At 48.7% G+C, this 18,118-nt stretch overlaps 1 protein-coding gene across 2 annotated transcripts in view; it reads left to right on the top strand.

Annotated features, from left to right (window-relative positions):
- LOC119962037 (extended synaptotagmin-3-like) overlaps positions 1–18,118 on the top strand; it is a 170,816-nt gene that overhangs the window by 126,953 nt on the left and 25,745 nt on the right. For both annotated transcript variants that reach the window (XM_038789816.1, XM_038789817.1), the window contains exons 11-14: positions 3,055–3,103; positions 8,682–8,771; positions 9,994–10,074; positions 14,253–14,321. In XM_038789816.1, the coding sequence (XP_038645744.1) occupies positions 3,055–3,103; positions 8,682–8,771; positions 9,994–10,074; positions 14,253–14,321 (289 nt within the window). The remainder of the gene's footprint in view (positions 1–3,054; positions 3,104–8,681; positions 8,772–9,993; positions 10,075–14,252; positions 14,322–18,118) is intronic.

Genomic DNA, 18,118 nt, shown 5'->3' with positions numbered 1-18,118 from the left:
ACCATCAGTGGTGAACAGAGATCCGCCGACTCAGGAGCCGCAGCAGCCTTTCCCGACATCCTCAAGAACTACATGGTGCAAGAGGAGCTGACCCCAGAGCAACTCTACAATGCAGATGAGTCAGGGCTTTACTGGAAGATGCTGCCTGACAAGACCCTAGCTGTCAAGGATGATGCCCACAAGACTCTGGGGTACAAGCAAGCCAAGAACAGGCTCACCATCCTGTTTGCCAGCAATGCCACGGGAACACACAAGCTGAAGCCATTGATTGTGGGCAAATTCAAGTCTCCTAGATGCTTTCACCACATCAACATGGAGAACCTACCCATTACCTACCGGAACTCTGGCAAAGCCTGGATGACAGCTTCCTTATTTGAGGAGTGGTTCTTCAAGTTCTTCGTACCTAGTGTCAGGGACCACCTTAGTGCCCGCAACTTACCGCAGAAGGCCACACTCCTACTGGACAACTGCTCAGCCCACCCTCAGGGAGATGTTCTCAAGACCAGGGATGGGCAGATCCAAGTGCTCTATCTCCCAAAGAACACCACCAACAAGATCCAGCCATGTGATGCTGGCATCATTCAGACCTTCAAGTCTGTGTACAAAAAGGAACTGATCCTGGAAATGATAGACTCTCCTCTCACTGTCCCAGATTACCTGAAAGCCATCACCATCAAGGATGCCTGTTATCTGGCAGGGAAGGCCTGGGGAGCTGTGACAGAGAAGACCATCGCCAACTGCTGGAACAAGGCCCTAGGAGCAGCACTCCCACGACCCCAACATTACCCGGATGAGGAGGATTTCGTAGGCTTTACTGAAGCAGAGATCAGGGCAGCTAAGGAGAGGCTAGAGGACCAACTGGATGAGAACTTAACACTCCAGGATTGGGTGAACAGGTGGTCAGCAGCAGAGGACGACATGGTGTAGAAGTGGATTTCATTTGGAACTTCGCTGATAGGGTTAATATAACAGTTCTGAAAAGCTCTGTGAAAGAGATGTCAACAGGTCAAGGGATGAAATATAGGGAGTGTGGCATTGGTACTAATTAATGTTCTGACCGGCATCTGTGAAAGCAAAGATGTCAGAAGGTTATGGGATGGAATATAGGGAGTGTGACTTTGGTACTAATTAATGTTCTGACCCGCATCTGTAAAAGCAAAGAGGTCAAAAAGGCAAAGAATGGAATGAATGGGAACCGTTACTTTATTGCAGAGATAACGTAATTAAGCTCGTTTGACCAGTTGGAACAAATAAACATTGAAATGTAAGAGGGACTGTCTTTGGAGTGAGTTGAGCCATATGGCCATGGGATAAGAAAGACCTTTGTGAACAGCATTAATAGTGACTTGTGCTAATGATTATGTCAAAAATAACCTCCCGACCTCGAAGAATAATTCCATATATGTACATGTTCTGGATCCTTGCCAAATCATAGGTGTATCTAGGAATTTAAGGGGTCCACCCCTAAGCTGTAAGATGTATAAAGATACCGTCCTTATTCTGGGATTTTGGCACTTCTCGAAGGTAGTTACCCGACTGCTTAGAGATTTGTCCCGGCCGTAAATAAACGAATATTCGTTACTGACGTGTTCGAGTGTTTTACTTCTGGACTGACGATCAGATACGTGAAAGCGCAATTCACAATGGCACCCGCAGAAATATTCATAGAGGAGGAGATCATCGACCAGGTCACCCAAGAGGAGGCAGAAGAAGAAGAAGAACCCCAGCCCACAGTGGCAAAGAGCCACTCGGATGCCATCACGCACCTGAAGTGGCTCATAGAATACACAGAGCAGCAAGACTTCGACCCGATATACATCCTACACCTGAAGAACCTCCAGAGACAAGCACAAGTCAAGATGAGGAAGGGGATGTGCCAGAGGAAACTCACAGACTTTTTAAAATGATTTTTAAAAATATGCTTGTAAGTACAATTTTAAGTATATTATTGTATGTATACTGTATATTATTGTATATATTTTAATAAATTTAAAACTTGATTTAAGACTTGAACGAACTTTGCTGTTTCTTATTTAAAACGCCCTTCCATTCAGCAATGTTCAGCATAGTCAGCGATGTTTCCTCTTGTTCATTCATTTGGATATCCGCCATCTTGGATATCCGCGGCTCGGATACAACGCGGGTGGCTGTCTTGGACCCGAACACCCGCGGTATAACGGGGGACTACTGTACTTAATGATTTCAAAGGCATTGCCAGCCCACTGGTACCTTTCCCACGAGAAATCGGAAGATTTCCTGTGTGTTCCACAGCACTATCATCAGTTCCTCTTCCACTGCCATCACCTTAGCCTTTTCCTGTGAGAACCCTGAGGAATTCTGTGAAGTTTTTCAGGGAGTTGATCTTTTCTTTGCTTTCATGTATAAACCTCGAAAGTGAATATCAGTATGTTGTTTGGGTAATCACACATCCTATCATTGCCTGACGTCCATTCACATACAAATTCACATGAGCAGTACATGGGATCAATAGATAGGGATCAGGAAGGTAGAATCTCTATTTGACTGGCCTTGCTGAAACTCATACCTGAGGAATCAAACCTGAACTCCGTTTGAAGTAGGAATGAAATCTGCAACCTTTCTGTCTGTTTATAACAGCCCCATAACCAAAGGCCCCCCACCTTTTCGGTAGCACCCCACAGTCCCCCTTCAGCCTGGCACCCTGTTGGTACTGCCAGTACCAGGTAATTTAACAATCTCATTAAACACGCGAGTTATTGCTATTCCACCATTTCAAAGCACATAATATGGGGCTGGATTGTCCGGTCCCCCTGCTGCATGTGTCTCGGCAGCACGCTGTTTGCTGGCGGGCTGATTCTCTGTTCCTGCTGCATGTCAATGGGATTTCCCATTGACGGCACCCCACACCACCGGGAAACTCAGGCAGGTGTGCGATGCTGGCAGGAACGGAGAATCCCAACGGCCAGAGAATTGTGGCCATGATGTCAATATAACTTGAAATTTGTGCAAATGTTTGTAGTATTAACCTGCATATATCCTTACTTGTAATAATTTATTCTACGTTCTAATCTACAGCCTCATTATAGACCTCGGAGAAGTGATGAAAGACAGAGTTGTGGATGAGGTAAGTACTTGAAAAACTGCAGCTTTGCTGGTAAAGTTTATACAGGATAAAGTGACAGTAGCTGGTTGATCCATTGTAGATGCCTGCCCTCCCATCAAGTGTCGGTGTTTGGGTTTTGAAAATAACTCCCACTAAAAAAACATTTAAGATTGTACCTTTTGAGTACAGAAGCAGAACAGGCCAACTTTCACTTCCTTTTAAGTGATTGTGATACAGTCCAAATGTGATATTTTTATACTTTACTTGTGAATACCCTAGTATGAGATAAAGAATTAAATTTTGGAAATGAAAAGGGGTGACTTAACGTTTCTAATTTTAGATATGAAAATAAATCAGGGGCGTAATTCTCCCCAAAAATACGGAAGTGTAGTACCGGCGGGAAACGAGGCTGGATTCCCTATGTTTGGATTGACGCAATCCAGATCACAATCCACCCACGCTCGTAAATTTGTTTTGGTGGGATGATTCGTTCTGTGGGACCCCAAGAAGCTGCTAATGCCAGATTCTCCGAGATCGGGGTGCCATTTTTAAAGGGCGTCCTGATCTCTGAATAGCACTACAGCCCCTCCCTCTTGCCAGCAAGACCCACCACCATCACTGGCATCACGCCGCTATGGATTCACCAAAGGCCCCCCCACCTTTTCAGTAGCACCCCTCAGTCCCCCTTCAGGCTGGCACCCTGTTGGTACTGCCAAAGGGCAGTGCCAGGGTGGTGTCCAGCCATATCCCTGACCACCGTGGGGCTACAAAGGCCTCTGAGCCCTCCAGCGTGGTCATCACGTCTATCCAGAGAACTCAACGGTGGCTGCCAGAAGGTCTTCATTGAGGAATTCTTGGACTTCAATGTCTGAATGGGGGCAGTTGCTTCTATGGTGGATAAGGTCCTCCACTGCAGGCAAGCTGTTCAGGCACCAGAGGTTGAAAAAGATTCTATCTAAAAAAAACTGCTCTCAGACTGCACACCTGTCGGAAGCACTTCAGAGTAGAAAAAGACACACTATGGGGAGGACGTACCTGCTCTTTCTATGAAGCACTTCAGAGATAATGGACCACAAAGTGCTACAGTATTAAAACAAACAAAGCGAATCCATCCTTTGAGATAGCCTTCAGCTGTCAATTAAGAGGCTGGCAAAAGTCAAAGTGGTGTGAAATTCAATATAAACAAGCAAGTACAAAGGGCTGAAAGAAAGCATACTGCAACATTGAAACCCCAGAGCCTATTGAAATGTCAAAGGGTGTGAAATGGAATGTAAACAAGCAAATACAAATGGAAAGGTTCAAGGGGAGTGAAATGCTTCTGCAAGAAACAAACTTCAGAATGGCTTTATCCTGTGAGAGGATTTTAGAACAGACAGGCTACAGCTCTGCTTTTCCCTGTTATGGGATGTTCACTACGAAAGAAAGCAGGTTTCAAGGCTTCACAGACCCAAAGCAACCCCTATCCCGGTGGAGACCCCCATCCAGCCTAGCCCGAGGTCCTCAACCCTCAGTTCCCTTGCAGGCCAGCAGCTGCTGTGCCCTTGTGCTCCTTGGACGTAAGGGAGAGGAGAAGTCACCTCCTTGCCAATGGCACCTGGGGAGAGGGGAGGGGGGGACAACGGGAAGCCGATGCATTCAACTGTGATCTCGCTAATGAGATTAAAATGAATGCAAATTAACAGGGATCAGTTTGTCGCCCTTTCTGCAGTGGGACGGGAGAATCGGGAACTGTTTTGCGCCCGGCACAAATCTTGGGTTGGATTCTCCATTATTCAGACAATGTCCCCATACCGGCGTAAAAACGGTGGCGTTTTACTCCTGAAATTCCTGCAAAAAAGTGAAACAAATTCATAGCTCTGCAGGGGGCTAGCAGGGACCTGGAGTGACTATCACACATTTTTCTGCAGTTACAGGCCCCCGCACTTCCAGGTCTCAGGCCGCGCATGTGCAAGGCGGCAGCCTCCAATGACCGGGTCGTGCTCCATGGCGGACTTGGACCACAGAGCCAGACTGAAGAAAGAGACCCCCCGATCGGCCCCACGCCCGACTATCAAACCCCGCACATTAAACCCTCGGCCACCTTTCAGGCCCCCCCGATCTCCGATTCCCCCCGCCCCCGACACAGTCGGTCGCGGACTGCCACGTGAGCATCCTGACCGCAATAGCAGGTTAGTTCCACGCCGTCGGGAACTCGGCCGGTCGGGAGCGGAGGATTGCTGAGCGGGCCAGTGCCGATGGCCCCCCGGCAGCGTGGCATACTCCCCGGCGACGCCGATTTTTGGGGCCCGGTGAATCGCTGAACCGGCGCTGGACCCGATTACGGTGTCAAACTGGATACTCCACCCTGGTGCCTGCCGCGATTTTGGGGTCGGGCTGCGGAGAATTCAGCCCCTTGTTTTAGGACTCTCCTGCAATTCTCCCAATATAGCGAGATTTGTGCCGGGCGCAACGCAGCCAGAGAATCTCCCCCAAGATGTGTGAATCTTAGCTCTCCACGTAACCAAATTGTTATTAAATATCCTTTTTAAAAAATATTGCTAAACTTTTTGTGTATTGTCCAAAATACTGGGCAGTGCTATGTATTATCCTGAACTACTTTGACATGTTGCAGCCATTCACAACATACTAAATGCAGCACTTAGTTTGACTGAGTGGGTAAAGAATTAACAGATTAGGCGAGATGTGGGAAAATGTGAGGTTGCCCACTTTGGCAGAATGAAGAAAACATACTAATATTTAAGTAGACAGAGACTGCAGAATGTTGCCATATAGAGGGATCTGGGTGTCGTTGCACACAAATCAGAAAGTTAAAAAAATCAAGGGCGGGATTCTCCAACCCCCACCGGGTCGGAGAATCGCCGGGGGGGGGCGGCGTGAATCCCACCTCCGCCGGCTGCCGAATCCTCCGGTGCCGGGGATTTGGCAGGGGTGGGAATCGTACCGAGCCGGTCGGCGGCCGTTGGCAGCGCCCCCCCCGGCGATTCTCCGGCCTGTGATAGGCCGTGTGGCTGCCCGTTTTAGGCCGGTCCTGCCGGTGTAAATTATAACAGGTACTTACCGGCGGGATCTGGCTGCGCGGGCAGCCTCCGGAGTCCTCGGGGGGCCGTGTGGGGATCGGGCCCCCACGGTGGCCTGGCCCGCGATCGGGCCCCACCGATCCGCGGGCGGGCCTGAGGCATGGGGGCACTCTATTCCTCCACATCGGCTGTTATGGACTTCCGCGATGGCCGACGCATGCGCTGGGCTGACACCAGCACACACTGGCGTTCCTGCGCATGCGCCAACTCGTGCCGGCCGGCGGAGGCCCTTCGGCAGCGGTTGGCATGCTGCCAAGCCCCTTCCGCGCTAGCCGGTGTGACGCAAACCACTCCGCCGCCAGCCTAGCCCCTGAAGGTGCGGAGGATTCCGCACCTTCGGAGCGGCCCGATGCCGGAGTGGTTCACACCACTCCTTCGCGCCGGAGTTACCCGCCCTGCCAATTACCACAGAATCCCGCACCAGGTACAGAAGGTAATGAAGAAGACAAATGGAATGTTGGCCTTTATTGCAAGGGGGTCGGAGTTTAAAAGTAGGGTAGTCTTTACAGCGATGCAGGGCATTGCTCACACCTAGAGTATTCTTACAGTGTTGGCCTCAGTTCAGAGAAGGTACACTCGGCTGATTCCTGGGCACAAGCGATTGTCTTATGAGGAAATATTAACAGGTTGGGCCTCCGCTCATTGAAATTTGGAAGAACGAGAGGTGATCTTGTTGAAATGATTCTGTGGGACATTGACAGGTAGAAACTGGGCTCATGTTTCTTCTCATGGGGGAATCTAGAATGAGGAGGAATAGTTTAAAGATGATGGGCGGCTTTCTCTGCCGTGGGATGACCCGAATGCAGTCCCCGATGGGATGGAGAATCAGGCATCGGAGAAAATCGGAATCGACGCCTGCCAATCCGAACACGATACTCCGACCCCCGGCTGGCGATGTGAAACAGGTCCAGATACGCGCCGGCATGGGGATGTAAATGAATGCAAATGGTCCTTAATTACCTATTTGCATCGATTTAGCGGGCCCGGCGCCATATGCTCCGGCCTCCCGTGATTCTACGGTGCGTGCAGTGTTGCACGTTTTGCTATGGGTGTAAAACACGTTTATTGGAGTGTATTAACTTGCCTCCGTTAAAGGCCGTGTGCTTAACACTACTAGGCTCTGTGTATGTATTTTTCAGCTCAGGAGTCGCCAGATGCCGTATAGACACCTCACAAATATTCCAAGGTCAGGTTCAAAGTAATAAAACGATACACCGATTAGTAAGTTCCAAACGATCAATATTTATTATACAATTATAATAAATACGCATGCACACGCTAAGGGACTAAGCTATGACTAAACTAAGCAATCAGAATACTTAACTAAACAGGAACAGGCAAGGTCAGGGAGCGAGGCCTTCGTTCCGGTCTTGGTCTGCAACCTTCAGAAAGCGTGCTGGTCACTGGGGGTCTAGCGGGCTTGGTTCGCGTAGCGAGCGTCGTATTGGAACTTACGGTTCGGCGGCTGGTGCTCAACGGCTGGAGTCAGGATACAGGTTCAAGTTCTTGGTCAAAGCCGGAGCACGAAACAACAGACAGGACCATGTGTGGGGGTCTACTTTTATAGGGGTCCCCAATGTCCTTGCCTTTTCCTGGGCGGGCTTTACCTTCAGGTATCGATTGGATCGCTCCCAATCGATATCTTATGAATTCCTCCAATGTGAGGGTCTCTCTTGATGGCGGGGGCGGTTTCTATAGTGGATACTTCTGGTGCCGCTCTGTCTGGACATCCACTTAAAGTATCTTATTCAAACCCAAATGTTGCCATTGTGTGTGCCTAGATCTGGACTGCCTCATTAGTATGTAAAACGTTCTGCCATTATCACCTTTGGTTTGAGATCTTCCACCTGGCCAGAAACTAGTTTTGCTGCTTGCAAAATGCTAATGAGTGTTTGCAGGCTGCTGCCTTGGCTAAACTGTTTTTCCCTGCAGTCTTAGCGATTCTCCATTTTGTTTAGTTCAGTGTCCATTTGAGGTGGCTACAGTGGCTACAGCAGCCAGGAATGAGGTGGGCGTGGATCAATTGCGGTCTTTGCTAGCGTGGCCATATTACAGGGTCCCTGCAGGGGCCCCCCAATTGCAGGGCTCCCTGCGGAGTGTCACGCTATTACAGAGATCCCTGTGGGGGGGATCTCCCTATGACAGGGATCCCGGTGGGGTGGTCCCAATATTACAGGGATCCCTGTGGGGGTTCCCCTATTACAAGGGTCCCGGGGGGGTGGGGTGGGGCGGGGGGGTCAGGGGGGTCCCCTATTACAGGGGCCCCCTGCAGTGGGTCCCCCTATTACAGGGATCCCGGGGGAAGTTTCCCACTATTACACAGGCCCTTGGGGGGCGGTCCCCAATTACAGGCGTCCCACATTTACTCATGATTTTACTGGGTTTTTTTCAAGAATCAGATTATGGATCCCATGAATGAGAGTTGTATCTTTATTGCAGATCCATTATATGCCATCCCTCAGTTTCATAGTACTATATCCTGTTGATCATATCTTAACTCAAACACTCTGCCTGTTACACAGTGGTTTCCTCTGAACGACGTGGAGCATGGAAAAGTACAACTAAAGCTTGAATGGCTGTCCTTGGTCACTGATCTAGAAAAAGAACCTGTGGTATGTTTTGCTCAGCATGGGCCTGAATTGACACAATGGCAATTTATCTATACAAAATGATAAAATTCATTATCACAACAAAAAATGTACACTTTTTCTTTAGTCGTCACATTAACTATCCATAAATGTTTTCCTGTCGTCCTTCCTTGATAACACCCGAATGTTGTAAAACATCATACTCTCTGTTGTGTTATGTAATTTGGAATAACACAAGCTGCCACTTGATGCAGTTGTGAGTAAAAGATGCTCCAGACTTTGAAATTAGTTCAATGTGTTTTATTGAACTATTAGCACAGTTCTCAATGTGTTCGACTCTCTGCTAATCTAAATGTAGTAACTCAGTCTAACTGAACCTATCTTGCTCTAAGCCACGTGCTGGGGTGTGATGCTGAGGATACACCCTGTCTCACTCTGTAGATGTTGGTCTGTGGAAAGAGGCGGGGTGTGAGTGCCTCATCCCTTTTATAGTGAGATACCACCCCTGAGTGGCCTGACTGCTCATTGGTCATGTCCTATTCTATGTGTTCATTATCTGCATGTTTGCATATCATGACACTCTCCATCTCACTGAGTGTCACATGACGATTTACTAATACTCTTAAAAACACGCAGCACAGAGTAAATATTCTCGGCTATTTAAATGATTTGAAAAAAATGACAATTCTAAGTAAATGTTAAAATTATAATTGGTGGGGGGGGGGGGGGGGGGAATGATACCTCAAAAGGGGAAATGCTGGAAATGAAGAGGGTACGATCTCGGTGGGACGGGTGGATGGGGGAGCGCCTCCATCTGAGCCCCCTTTGAAATGGCGGAACCCTCCTCCCTCCCTCCTCACCCCAGCCTATTTTCTTGAAACCTCAGTCGTCCTCCTTTTCACCACTCTTCCCACATGGACCCCTTTTCCTCTGGTTCCCTAAACATAGTGCCAGACAGTTCCCTGCAGTGACTCTCCCGACCACTACAGCAGTGTTCCTGGAGGGACTGGAGAGCTACCAGCCAATTAGATACAAGGCGGGACTTCCTCTTGAGTGAGGGCAGACGTCCCGTCAACTGCCAATCAATGCTCATTAGTGTAATATGGCAGTGGGCAGCCGGAGTTTACAGAGATGCTTTCCCCGCCAACTCTTCAGATTGCGGAGGCCAAGCTCCTGCCATCCTAAAAATTTTGACCATAAAGTTATATGAAAGAGAAAAATTTAACTTTTTTCCTCACATTTACAGGAATTTACAACGAAGCAGACTCTTCCAGGCCAATCAAATGCAGTACTCGTGGTTTATTTAGATAGCGCATACCAACTACCTGTAAGTATACGGTAATATATTCCACTCAAATGTGATTCAATTTGTGGAATAATTTATTCTGAAATAGTCAGTTAAAGTTACGGTAATTACTCTAGTTTCTTACAAGTGATCAGAGTACTTTTCATAATATAAAAGTAGGGAGTGATCTACCGGCCGTGTTGCGCCTGAACGGGGCGAGACGTGGTCGGTAGATGTCGGAAAAGGCCTCCCCAGACTTCCTGATGTCTGTTGCACTTTGTGAGATCTAACCAGTTTGATAACCCACTTAACCATGCAGAACTGTTCACGCAAATGTAGACTAGACGGAATTGCACCTAGGGGGTCTCCCAGGCCATTGGAGGCCTCTGGATGGTCATAGACAGAGTAGGGTGGCCCCCTGGTTCTACCCCTGGCAGTTGGGCACTGACAGGAGAAGGGGGGCCACGCCCATGAAAGGAGGGATGAGGGGGGTACGAAGGGTGGGGGAGGTGAAGCATGGGGGTCATAGAAGGGGGGTGGTGATGTCCAAAAGGGGATGGGAAAGGCCCTCAGCGACCTCAATGAGGGGTGTCATCAGTTGGGGGGGGGGGGGTAATGCCATGTGTGTGGGGGATGCCATTTCCCCTCGGTGGGGGAACCTCAAGCTCACTTAGAGATCGGGGCACACTTTCAAACTGGTGGCCCAATCTCTGAGGAGCTGGTGTGGCCAGCATGTCCAGCTCCCCAGTGATGAAAACTACTTTAAGTGTGGGCTACACTGGTGAGAACCCCCCCCCCCGAACCTGAAAAAGTGGTTAAATAGTGGTGGCGAACTCGCTGGGGTGAAACTCCCAGCAAACCCCCCCACAAATGACACTTAGCAACTTTTCGGTTAGGTCACATCCGTAATGTCATCTCTCTGGATTAATGACAATGTCTAATTAAATACAACTCGGTAATCAATGCCTTGAGAACTACAGCTAAAATGTATCGTCACACATTTTACTGAAAGAAAAATTTATCAGTCTATTATTAACCTCTAAACTGACCAAAACACTTTTGGCAAGAAGCGATCATCTGTGAATTGCCATGATTTGGACTGCTCCTTAGTTCTAGGAAAGTTGTATCTTGCCCTTAACCTCCCTGTACCTTTCATGAAGTTGCTGCATTTGCACATCATAAGTCCATTAAACTTGCCACAGAAATCTAGTAATTGTCAATATGAGTACCCTTTTAACAATATGTTGATTGCTCAGAACTGTCAAAGAATTTCCCTTGCCTGTTAAATAAACAATTATAGCATTGCAATCACATTCCTTCAGATCGTGAATGGTTTTAAAAAATGCAAAATGTACTTTTTGTTTGTCCTTGCTTTTACTTTTCCTCTCATTCTAAATTCCACTTTTCTTTCCCTCTGTTACTTTTCTTTCCGTATTCAATTTTTTGCTCTCCTTTACAATCTTTCCTCTGATTATTTCTCACTGTTTGAATCTCATTTTTTTGCTTAGGAGACGCACATCCCATTATTCCCCAAGATCCCAGATGCCCTGTGCCTTTGGTACTTCATTATCCACTTGCCAGTCTAGATAACGAGGCACGCTGCCGCATTATCTGACCCAGTTTTTTTTAAAACTTGCACAGAATGAGAAATGAATTAAAAGCAAGAAACTGAGAATGTACATTCTCATTGAGGGCCGAAGGGCCTGTTCTGTGCTGTACTGTTCTATGTTCTATGTTCTATGTTCTATTGTTGACAACTATCTCTATTGGAGGAAGAAAAGCCTGTGCAGTTCAGTATGAAAAGATACACATTGTCTTCTTCCAAGGTAGAGTATGCAGGAAATCCGAGGCAGCACGGTGGCACAAGTGGATAGCACTGTTGCCTCATGGCGCCGAGGTCCCAGGTTCGATCCCGGCTCTAGATCACTGTCCGTGTGGAGTTTGCACATGCTCCCCGTGTTTGCATGAGTTCCACCCTCACAACCCACAGTTGTGGAGGGTAGGGGGATTGGCCACACTAAATTGCCGCTTAATTGGGGAAAAAAATTGGGTGCTCTGAATTTATCAAAAAAAGAGTATGCAGGAAGTGTATATGAGTTGTGTAGAAAGGATCCACAAGATACTTAAGGATGAGTAAGGTCATTCAGCTCATCTTAATTCACTCATCCAGAAGAACCCAAACTCCTCCCCCTCTGTTGCTACATCTCGGCCTGAATTTTACCCTCCCACCCAACGGGTTTTGGGCCAGGGGAGAACATGAGAACCATGGGCAGGATTCCCTCGAGGATCCCACTCACCCCTGACTGGACCTGATTTTGTAGTGGCGGAGTTCCCTGCGCTGCACTACCTCTTCCAACCATTCTAGTGCTATACCTTGATGGGCTGAAGGTGTGCTATACCGGCCAATCTCCAAGCCAGGGTCTTCTTGCAAACGAGAAAGGAGGTCCTGCCTGCAGCCAATCATACTCAAAGAACAAAGAAAAGTACAGCACAGGAACAGGCCCTACAGGCCTCGAGGCCTGCACCGACCATGCTGCCCGTCTGAACTAAAAAGCCCTACCCTTCCGGGGACCATATCACTCTACCCCTATCCTATTCATGTATTTGTCAAGGTGCCCCATTAAAGTCACTATCGTATCTGCTTCCACTACCTCCACACCACCCTCTGTGTAAAACAAACTTGCCTCATACATCTCCTTTAAGCCTTGCCCCTCACACCTTAAACCTATGCTCCCTGGTAATTGACTCTTCCACCCTGGGAAAAAGCTTCTGACTATCCACTCTGTCCATGCCCCTCATAATCTTGTAGACTTCTGTTAGGTCACCCCTCAACCCCGTTGTTCCAGTGAGAACAAACTAAGTTTCTCCAACCTCTCCTCATAGCTAATGCCCTCCATACCAGGCAACATCCTGGTAAATCTTTTCTGTGCCCTGTCCAAAGCCTCCACATCCTTCTGGTAGTGTGGTGACCAGAATTGAACACTATATTCCAAGTGCGGCCTAACTATGGTTCTGTAAAGCTGCAACATGACTTTCCAATTTTTAAACTCAATGCCCCGGCCAATGAAGACAAACGTGCCATATGCCTTCTTGGCTACTTTCTCCACCTGCGTTCACCTGCGCTGTTGCTTTCAGTGTCCTGTGTATCTATACACCCAGATCCCTCTGCCTATCAATAGTCTTAACGGTTCTGTCATTTACTGTATATTTCCCATCTGTATTAGACCTTCCAAAATGCATTACCTCACATTTGTCCGGATTAAACTCCATCTTCCAATTGTCCACTCCAAATGATCTATATCCTGCTGTATCCTCAGACGGTCCTCATTGCTTTCCGTAATTCCACCAACCTTTCTATGTGTCATCCGCAATCTTACTAATCAAACCAGTTACATTTTCTTCTAAATCATTTATATATATTACAAACAGCAAAGGTCCTAGCACTGATCGCTGAGGAACACCACTAGTCACAGCCCTCCATTCAGAAGCGCACCCTTCCACTGCTACCCTCTGTCTTCTATGACCGAGCCAGTTCTGTATCCACCTTGCCAGCTCACCTCTGATCCCGTGTGACTTCACCTTCTGTTCCAGTCTGCCATGAGGGATCTTGTCAAAGGCCTTACTGAAGTCCATGTAGTCGACATCCACTGCCCTACCTGTATCAACCACCTTCGTTACTTCCTCCAAAAACTCGATCAAGTTGTGAGACACGATCTCCCCTTCACAAAACCATGTTGCCTCTCGCTAATGCTCATTAAAGCGTGAAATGACAGCAAGCCTATCCAATTAGCTCCCCTGAAAATTCAGGCCGAAGCTAAATTATTTGGTGCTTTCACTTTCACTTTCACCCAGAAATCTATTCCAAGTGTTACTCGTTCTCTGCGTAAGGAAGAATCATCTGATATTAGTCCAGAAGTTACAATAAACAAGTCTTAACCTGTATCCCCTTGTCCTACCTCCACTGTTCAAAGTAGTATTTCAGATTTAACATTTTTTATACGCTTTACTATCTTCTATAAAGTCAGCTTTCTTTCTCTGCTGAAAAAAGCACAAGTTTCTCCAGTTTTCCGCATCATTGAAATCCCTGCCAGTTTGGGTGTGTGGGTGTAATTTTGTGCACTTTGTAAATTGTTATTCAGTTCCTCAGTGAATTTGTAAAACTAAAGTCCAACTGGAAACTTGTATTAATTTATAATGAAAATAATTTATTTTCCTTCAAGAGAAATCAGTTTGAATACACCAACAATGAATACAGTGTGAAGAAAAAGAACAAACCAAACTACATTAAGGTGACTTTATGTGATTACATTACATTAAATCTAATTCATAAACATGTTCAATCCACAGCAATTTGTTCAATCTGGATATCTATTAGAAACTTACAAATTAGGGCTGCAGACCCGGGGAGGCACTCCCAGTGCTTTCAGACCATTGACATTTACCTTCCATAGTTAAAGACCCCAGGTATACACAGTGAGTCGTACCCCACATTGTTCTGCCAAACCCCACTTTGTCTCTTTCATTCTTCTGTTATGTATCTCTTCATGCTGAATATGTCCAGCACGCCAAGCACACTGCTGTCAAACCCCAGGACCCCTATTCCTTTTTTTTTTGAACGCCCAAAACATTTTATTACAGTTAAGAGGAAAAACGACATAGTTCCAAAAATAGCAAAAATGACATTTCATGAAAGAAAGCCTGGACCCTGTTCGCAGTCACCAGCTACTTAAGAAAATGCTTCACAACAAATGCTGTAAGCAGACAGGAAATTAAAATTCCCATAATCGTGCAAACTCTATAGTAGAGACTTAAAATGCTTTATTCCTATCAGAATTACAAAGCCAATGCGCAGAGTGGATAGGGCAAAGCCCTAAACCAGCTCCAAGAAAAAAAAAAATCAAATTCATGGCTCCCCGCAAGAGATTAAATCCAGGCTGACATCAGATGTCACACTCGCGAGGCTACAGGCAGACACTGGGTTTTGAAACTAGCTCCCAGCTTCCACAGAGTCTATTTATAATGACCGATATGCAAATGAAGGATAGAAGATGGAGCCGATTCCTATTGGACAGCCAGCAAACTACAAGCCAGCCAATCTGAAACTAGAGAGCTGCACAATGCCTGCCCACCCCCACGCACCGCTAAAGCCAAGCCATGTGTGTGAGAAAGTCCGTCTTGGATGCCGACCGTGGAAGTGCCGTCTAACCTCCGAAGCCATAGAAAGTGCGGCCCTGCCGTTTCAAAGCGTAAACCACATCCGTGGTGGTCACCGTCTTCCTCTTGGTGTGCTCTGTGTAGGTGACCGCGTCCCGGATCACCTTCTCCAGGAAGACTTTCAGGACGCCGCTGGTCTCCTCTTAGATGAGGCCGGAGATGCGCTTGACACCGCCTCGCCGAGCCAGCCTGCGGATAGCCGGCTTGTTGATCCTCTGGATGTTATCGCAAAGCACCTTCCAGTGGCGCCTGGCTCGTCCTTTCCCCCCAGACCCTTGCTGCCTTTGCCGCATCCCGACATCCTGCATGATCACAGCCACCACCTCAGCAACTCCAAGCAGACTGAGCTGAGGACCCCTATTCCTTTATTCCTGACTACCATCCCTCAACTGCCACCAAAACCTAGTGATGCACTATCAATTACCACAAAGACGAGAGTAGTAGAATAATCGAGGCTTTATTGAGCAAAGATGTTGTGCCTCCTGTAGCTGCTACCAGAATGGCTGCAGCACCGGCGAGCACACACATTTATACGCCGTCTACTGGGCAGAGCCAGCAGACAGGGATTTACCCATGTACCTCAAGTATACGTGTCTTACCGTAATACATATAATACTGCTAGTGGTGACTACTACATTCACCCCCTGTTTAAAAAAAAAGTCCGGCGGAGGTGGTGGAAAAAAAATTACAAGTTCAGTCTGTTGGGAGCCTTGACCCTCCTCTGTGAATACCTCAGTCCTGGTGGTGATGTGGACGCCTACTTGGTCACCTGTGACTCCGGGAGTGTGTTGTCCTCGTCTTTGTCACTCCTGAGTGGAACCAGTGGGAGGACGGATCCTCCTGGGGCGGGGGCTGCAGTGATGTTCGCTGGGGGGAGTTTGAGTGGCGCAGGGGTGAATGAGGCAACTGGGGGGGGGGGGGGGGTCGGTGTCGAGTCGGTGGCCGTGGGTGAGGATCCAGCGGATGCCAGGTCCCGGAGGGAGACTGTGTCCTGGCGTCCGTCGGGATGTGCCAGGTAGGCGTACTGCGTGCGGGCTCGCGTGTAGGAGGTGGACCCGTTCGACCAAAGGGTCCGACTTATGGGTCCATACATGCTTCCGGAGGAGGACGAGTCCAGGAACTGTCAGCCATGTTGGGAGCGAGACCCCGGAGGTGGACTTCCTGGTGAAGGCAAAGAGACATTCATGAGGGGTCTCGTTAGTCGCGGTGCAGAGGAGCGATCGGATGGAATGGAGCGGGTCGGGGAGGACATCCTGCCAGCGGGACACCGGGAGATCTTTAGACCGCAGGGCCAGCAGGACGGCCTTCCAGACCGTCACGTTCTCCCTCTCCACCTGCCCATTTCCCCGGGGATTGTAGCGGGTCGTCCTGCTCGAGGCGATGCCCTTGCTGAGCAGGAACTGACGCAGCTCATTGCTCATAAAAGAGGATCCCCGATTGCTGAGGATGTAGGTGGGGAAACCGAACAATGTGAAGATGTTGTGGAGGGCTTTAATGACCGTGGCAGAAGTCATATCGGGGCATGGGATGGCGAAGGGGAACCGGGAGTACTCATCGACCACATTCAGAAAGTACATGTTGCGGTCGGTGGAGCGGAGGGGTCCTTTGAAGTCCATGCTGAGGCGCTCAAAGGGGCAGGAAGCCTTCACCAGGTGCGCTCGATCTGGCCGGTAGAAGTGCGGCTTGCACTCTGCACAGATTTTGCAGTCTCTGGTGACAACCCTGACCCCCTGTATGGAGTAGGGCAGGTTGCGGGCCTTGATGAAATGGAAGAACCGGGTGACCCCCGGGAGGCAGAGGTCATAGTGGAGAGCCCGGAGTCGGCCCACTTGTGCGCTGGCACATGTACCGCGGGATAGGGCGTCAGGGGGCCCATTGGGCTTCCCTGGATGATACAAAATCTTGTAATTATAGGTGGAGAGAATCTCCACCTCAAGATCTTGTTGTTTTTTATCTTGCCCCGCTGTGTGTTATTGAACATGAAGGCAACCGACCGTTGGTCAGTGAGTAGAGTGAATCTTCTGCTGGCCAGGTAATGCCTCCAATGTCTCACAGCTTCCACAATGGCTTGGGCCCCCTTTTCGACAGAGGAGTGCAGAATTTTGGAGGCATGGAGGGTGCGGGAAAAGAAGGCCACGGGCCTGTCCGCCTCAATGAGGGTGGTGGCCAGAGCTACGTCCGATGCATCGCTCTCGACCTGAAAGGGGAGGGACTCATCGACCGCATGCATCGTGGCCTTGGCGATGTCTGCCTTGATGCAGTTGAAGGCCTGGCGGGACTGTGTGAGTGGGCGGTCCTTGTCCACATAATTAGGGACCCACTGGGCATAGTAGGAGAAAAACTCCAGACATCGTTTCAGGGCCTTGGGGTAGTGGGGGAGGGGGAGTTCCATGAGGGGGCGCATGCGGTCGGGGTCGGACCCTGGAACTCCATTTTTCACGACATAGCCAAGGATGGCTTAGAGGTTGGTGCGGAACACGCATTTCTCCTGATTGTACGTGAGATTAAGGAGCTTGGCAGTCTGAAGGAATTTTAGGAGGTTAGCATCGTGGTCCTGCTGATCGTGGCTGCAGATAGTGACGTTATCTAAGTAAGGGAAGGTGGCCCACAGTCCGTACTGGTCAACCATTCAGTCCATCTCACGTTGGAAGACCGAGACCCCATTAGTGATGCCGAAGGGAACCCTAAGGAAGTGATAGAGGCGGCCATCTGCTTCGAACGCAGTGTATTGGCGGTCCTCCGGGCGGATGGGGACCTGGTGGTAGGCGGACTTCAGGTCCACTGTGGAAAAGACCCGATACTGCGCAATCTGATTGACCATGTCAGATATGCGTGGGGACGGTACGCGTCGAGCTGCATGTACCGATTGATG

This window comes from Scyliorhinus canicula, chromosome 2, assembly GCF_902713615.1.
Source record: "Scyliorhinus canicula chromosome 2, sScyCan1.1, whole genome shotgun sequence".
In the NCBI taxonomy this organism is placed as follows: domain Eukaryota; kingdom Metazoa; phylum Chordata; class Chondrichthyes; order Carcharhiniformes; family Scyliorhinidae; genus Scyliorhinus; species Scyliorhinus canicula.
This window is presented reverse-complemented; position numbering and strand designations above follow the sequence as displayed.